The sequence below is a fragment of the Musca domestica genome, unplaced genomic scaffold (assembly GCF_030504385.1).
Source record: "Musca domestica strain aabys unplaced genomic scaffold, Musca_domestica.polishedcontigs.V.1.1 20, whole genome shotgun sequence".
Lineage (NCBI taxonomy): Eukaryota > Metazoa > Arthropoda > Insecta > Diptera > Muscidae > Musca > Musca domestica.
This window is the reverse complement of record NW_026712250.1, coordinates 2,242,438-2,248,437: the sequence shown is the minus strand read 5'-3', so window position 1 is coordinate 2,248,437 and position 6,000 is coordinate 2,242,438. Positions and strand designations below refer to the sequence as shown.

The 6,000-nt window shown below is 38.6% G+C and overlaps 1 protein-coding gene across 5 annotated transcripts in view; it reads right to left on the bottom strand.

Moving 5' to 3' along the window:
* Positions 1–791: 791 nt before the first annotated feature.
* Positions 792–6,000, bottom strand: part of LOC101891159 (optomotor-blind protein) — a 167,507-nt gene continuing 162,298 nt past the window's right edge. For 3 of the 5 annotated variants that reach the window (XM_059122343.1, XM_059122345.1, XM_059122344.1), the window contains exons 7-8: positions 4,145–4,401; positions 792–2,892 (exon numbers count right to left, since the gene is read on the bottom strand). In XM_059122343.1, coding sequence (XP_058978326.1) covers positions 2,048–2,892; positions 4,145–4,401 — 1,102 coding nt within the window. In that variant the 3' untranslated portion in view covers positions 792–2,047. The remainder of the gene's footprint in view (positions 2,893–4,144; positions 4,402–6,000) is intronic. The other 2 variants (XM_059122347.1, XM_059122346.1) reach the window with 2 other exon arrangements.

Sequence of the window (6,000 nt, the reverse complement as noted above, 5' to 3'; positions counted from 1 at the left end):
CGTTTGGCGCACAATCAAATGTAAATCGGACGAAGTTATATATGGGAGATATATCCAAATCCGAACCGATCTCGATAAAATTTAGCAAATGTATTTCTGAGCTGTATTTGATATATTTCCCCAAATATTGTTGTTACAGAGTGCATATTTCGGCTGCGAAGGACAAAAATAACAAATCGGATGAACAATATGCATTGGAGCTATAGCTATATCTCAACCGATTTCGATCAAATTTGGCATACTTATTTTCAGGCCTAATTTGATTGTATGTGCATAATTCCATACTATTCGGGCTGATATTACACATTTGGTGAACAATAAAAGGCAAATCGGACGAAGATATATATGGGAGCTATATCTAAATTTTGACCGATTATCTCCAATTTCAATAGGGTTCGTCCTTGGGCCAAACAAATGATTTGTGCAAAATTTCATCTGAATCGGGTAATAAATGCGAACTGTACTTTGTTCACAAAAATACATGGCCTGTTACAAACAAATGCACAAAAACATATTACCCTGACCACCTTGGGGTGTAGGGTATAAAAATCAAAACTGCTGCCTTCCTTTGATTTTCGATTAAAATTCCATACCCTGACTGCAATCGATAGGTGTGCGCTTAAGTTATATACTTCTTGTTTTTTTATTTTTTTTTGTAATTTTTTTATTTATTTTTTTTTCTTTTCTTTATCCTTTACACTACATGGTAGATTTCCTTGAGGAAAGTGGGTGTGTGTGTGTGTGAGGGGGAGGAGTGTTTTTTGTTTTGTGTTTTGTATTAACTAAGTCTATTATGTTTTTGTTTTTTTTTGTTTTTAGAAATATATGCAACTAAAAAAACGACACTAAACTAAAACTTATTTTATTTTGTAGATTATTTTCGGTTTTTTTCTTTTTCTTTTCTCTTTCTCATTTTTTCAATGATGTCTCTTTTACAGGAAATGTTTGTGTGTGTGTGTGTATCTGTGAGAGGGTTTTATGTTTGTTGTTTTTTTTTTGCTTTTGTAAATTATACATACATAAACGAAACCATTGACGAAAGACAATGACGACAACAGCTCGTTAAAGGAACATAATGGAGATTGAAAAAAATCAAATTCAAATTCTGATTCAAATTTAAATTCATAATTTCATCATCAAATATGGACTATACTAAACACAAAAAAAAATTATATATATATATGTATATTTAATAATAATACTAAACTTATGTATAGCGTAAAGAGAGGGTGGAGGGTCAAAATGTCTCTAATGCTCGGGGTGGGGGGAAGGACAAAAACTTAAGCATAAATTTACATAAATATACAACATATGCAGTATGGAGGTGGAGGAGGAGGATTACATTGCTTGGTGTGGGGGTCTTAAAATGGGAGGCTACTAGGCTCGGGGGGTCCTTTGCATCAGTAAGCCCCAGTTACATTTACATACATATACATATTACATAATAGCATGAAATACCAATAAAAATAAACGAGAGACAATAGTTTGTTGTTGTTTTTTGTTGTTGTTCTTGTCTTTTGTGTTGAGTAAGAAAACAGAATAAGAAGTAAAAAGTAGCAGCTAAAGAAGATTACAAGTAAGATACGTTCTTTGGTTTGAATTAATTGAAAACAAAATTAAAATAAAAAAAAAAATAAAAAAAAAAATAAAAATAAAACTTAGGGTCTGACAGTCAGAACTTTTGAAGGTTAAAGTAAATTGTGGGGAGGGGAAACAGCATTTAATGATCCTAAATTGAGTTTTTTCTCTTTTTGCTCCTGGAAAGCTGTTTCGTTACCTTTTTTCGGCGATGTTGTTGTGGTCTGGTTTAGTTTTGAGGCTAATCAATGGAATAACGATTCGAATTATGATTTTGTTGATGCTGCGGCTGCTGATGATTATGGCTGCTGCTGTTGTTGTTGTTGTTGCTACTCGTGATGCCATCAATTCCATTGATCTGACGCCAGGCATTTAGTACGGGCTGCAGTTGCAACGAATAGCTAACTTGTCACACATCATCCAGATCTATGACAGATGAGCGATCGTTGTCGTCCCGGTCATACAATTGTCACTGATCCCCATGCAGGCCCGGCGATTTGCGGTGCAAATCATCCATGGACCCGCTGGTGCTGCACCCACTGCCATTGTGCTGCACCTCCAGCCCGTTGACCATGTTTTCAATCGATTTGAGCTCTGACGGTGAGTTGGTACGTTTTATAAGGGAGGGCGGCGTGGTGGGTGACATGGAGATTGGCCGCGTCGGAGGCGAGTGGGAGGAGGCACGTGGTCTTGGACTAGAGCTGAGACTGCGAGGCCCATTGTTGTCAACACTACCCGTGCCGCTGCTGCCCATGCCGGGGCACTCGGAACCAGAGCGATTGGCATTCGAACCAGGCGTCACAGCATCAAAGGCCGAGCCCAGACTGCCGGGCAGGGTGTAGGGCGAGAAACGATGACCCTTGAGACCGTGCAGCGGCGAGGCTGGCGTATGTCCTGAGTAGTGTCCAAATAAGGCGGGATGCTGAGCGGCTAAAGCAAGTTGAGCATTGAACAGGAGGCCGGGATTGAGGCCCGCCGCTGCAGCGGGATTGTGCAGCAAACCCAAATGATGTGGCGGGTACAGGCCGTGTGGATAGAGGTAAGGCAACAGGTGTGGTGATGGATGTATGGGTGGGCCAACGGATATATTGGGCGAGGGATAGGAGCCGGCCGCACCCAGGCCGCCGGCACCCTCCTTAGGGCTACCCGAGGAGGTGGGCCGGAACGCTCCACCCGTACTGCCACCCACCGATTCTGAGCAACTTGAATCACTGCCATCACGTTCCACCTCATCCGATTGCAGTCGTCTTCGCAGGGCATCATCACTGCCGTGATCGCTGGCACCGGCCAGATGGTTGAACCAAGCTGCAAGGGCTTTTAATAGATTAGAAAATGTTGGGGTTAATTAGAGAATCGGTTGATAAAATGGGAGATACAAAATGTGATGTGAGAGAGAGAAGAAGAGATGGGGGAGAGTTTAAAAAGGCTGGTGAGAGGGTTAAATTTTTTTCTCTTCAAAGAAGAGGTGGCCTGCTCTTCTAAAGGTCAAATGAAAAGGAAGAGAATTTCTGCAGATAGAAGAGAGAAAACCACAATTCTTCCAGGAATATAAAATCAACTCTTCTAGACATAGATGTTTTAAAGGTTAAAGAGACCAGGGCCTCAACTCTCGCTTTATAAAAATGTGAAATGAAAAATTTGGAGGAAGGAAGGAAAAGTCAAATGAAAAATTTCCTAAAAAAAGTATCTTTCACTTTATGTTTTCATAGAACAAGAATCCAAACCCAGGGATGGGATTGTTTTTGTAGGAAAATATGAAGTGAAAAATATTTTCTTTAAAAATGTTTTCTTCACAAAATGTTTTATTTCAAATTTTTATGGAACGAGAATTGAGGCCTTGCTCTGAGGCCTTGCTCGATCTGGTTCTCTACCAAAGATGGAAGAGTTCTTTCACAAATAGAAGAGAGGTATAGTAGGAAATTCTCTCTTCTATCCCTAGAGGAGAACTCAATTTTTGTCCATAGCAGAGAAACCACGCTTCTATCTGTTTAAGAAAATACCTTTCTATCCATAGAAGAGATTTTATGAAGAGAAGAGGTTTTATTGATAGAAAGGTCTTTTCTGATACAGATAGAAACGTAGTTTCTCTTCTATGGACAAAAAATTGGTTTCTCTTCTATAGACAGAAGAAAAAAGAGCGATTTCTCTTACATATATAGATGGGTGGCTCTCTTCTATCTGTGAAAGAGCTCTTTTATCTATGGAAGAGCTGCGGGACCTTTATCTCTTCTATCTGTGAAAGAGATTTTTTTCTCTTCTAGGAACAAAAAAAGGGTTTCTCTTCTATGGATATAAGAGAGACTTGCCTTCTAGAAATGTGGCTTCTCCTCTCTGAACAGAAGACCAACTTCTCTTCTATGAATAGATGGGTAGTCTCTCTTCAAAGTTTAATTGAACGGTTTCTTTTCTCTCCTTGATTTCTCTCCTTTGGATAAGAGAAATCCTTCTCTTCCACAGATATATCTCTTCAACTCCTTTTTTTTCTTCACCCCAATAAAAACTCCCAGAAAAATTCACCCCCTCTCCCCCCTATAAAATGAAACGATAAGTAGTTTTTTACACTTACCCGAATGCTGGTGAGCATGCATCTGCTGCAGCGAATGACTCAAAGGCAGCAATGGACTCTGTGGCGGCCCCACCACATCCAACAGCTTGTCCTCGTCGTCCTGTTGATTGTCGTGCATGGAGGGATGTGAGTGCAGATGATGGGGCGGCCTGCCCGTGTGGCCCAAATGCAAGGGGGCACGCGAACTGCTGACATGTGTTGGATTCAGTTTATCCGAATCGGACCCGCGATTCGAGAGTAACGCTTGCCTGTAACAACAGTTGGTAGATACGAACGGCTGATTAGAACATCCAAGGTTCAGTGGGATAGAGAGTAATGTATTGAAATAATGCAAAAATATAAAGTTCGGAATTTTTGGAAAAAAATTGAAAATTTTTGTTTTTTAAAAATTTCCGTTGAATTTTTGTTTTAAAATTTTGTCTTTGATTTTTTTCTAAAATTTGGTCTTTGAATTTTTGCGAAAAATTTGAAAATTTTTGATTTTTTTTTTTAAATTTCCATAGAATTTTTGTTTTAAAAATTTGTCTTTCAATTTTTTTTTCTAAAAAAATTTGGTCTTTGCATTTTTTCTCCATAAAACTTAGTCCTTGATTTTTGAGAGATTTTTCCAGAATCTTTTTTAAGGAAGAAGTTTTGAAGAGATTTTTTGAATAAAAATTAGTTTTTAGATTTTAAGAATTGAAATGCCGTTGAGTGTTGAGAAATCTGTGGATTCTATATTTTCCAGGTTGTGATTTCTTCTGTAGATAATATTTAGCCCTATTGGCCGAATAATTCTTTAAGGGTTTTTTTGTTTAATTCTACTTTTTTCTCCTCCTAATTTTCGGTGATTTGAGGTTATGCAGACATAATTTGAGGTTAGAGTTGATTTTTTCATTTCACAATTAAGTTTTGAAGCTAATTTGTTAAGGGTTTTGTTGTAGAGAGTAGAGAACCTTGTAGACCTTTAAGAGATTTTTTTTTAAATTTGACTCATCTGGTTTGGTGTGTGGTTTGAGGTTATGTAGACATAATTTGAAGTTAGAATTGATTCTTTATTTCACAATTAAGTTCGGAAGCTAATTTGTTAATGATTTTGTGGTTGAGTTCGAAAGAAGTTTATGGATTTTATTGTTTTCTTTCTCCTCCCCCTCCCCCCCTCTAACCCCCCTTCTATAGCCTGTCGTCTCTGAGTGGCCAGCATTAATTCCTTTGCTCATTAGCCTTAAAGCGGCTTAAACCAGAACACATTTTTGCTTTGTTTTTCTTGTTGTCAACAGCAACTTTGGAGGACAATTAGCTGGGCTTTTGTCTGGAGAAATAAATTCCAAAAAAAATTTTTTTTTGGATGCTCTCCGGAATATTTATTAATTCCAACCCCATCTCCCCTCCTCCACAGAAGAATCGTTTTTTTGTTTGTATTGTCTGTTTGTTTGTTTGCCAAGTTTGATTGTGTCGATTTAACCCCTTTTCAAAATTCCCCCCTTCCAGCCCTCCGGTGTTGATTTCCCAAGAAATTTGTAGTAGGCCAGGGATGGGGGAGGAGGGGGTTCTTTGGTGACAATCAATGAGTAAATGTTTAAACGTTGTCTTAGTATCAATTCTATTGTGTTATCCCCCTCCCCTTTCCCATAGCCCTCTTGACTCTTAAGTGTTGTAACAAATTCCGAACTAATTCATTATTAGTTGTCGGGAGGGGGGGAGGTAGCATGGGTTTCGTTTACAATTAGAAAATGTGGAAAAGTGCGTGTTAAGCGTATTAAAACAACCCTTTTTTCTACCTCTCTCTCCCTCTCCCTCTCTTCATGCTAAGCAAATGACTCCGCAAGAACAGCAACCTGGTTATAATAATACCATGGCTAATAATAATTTTGTGG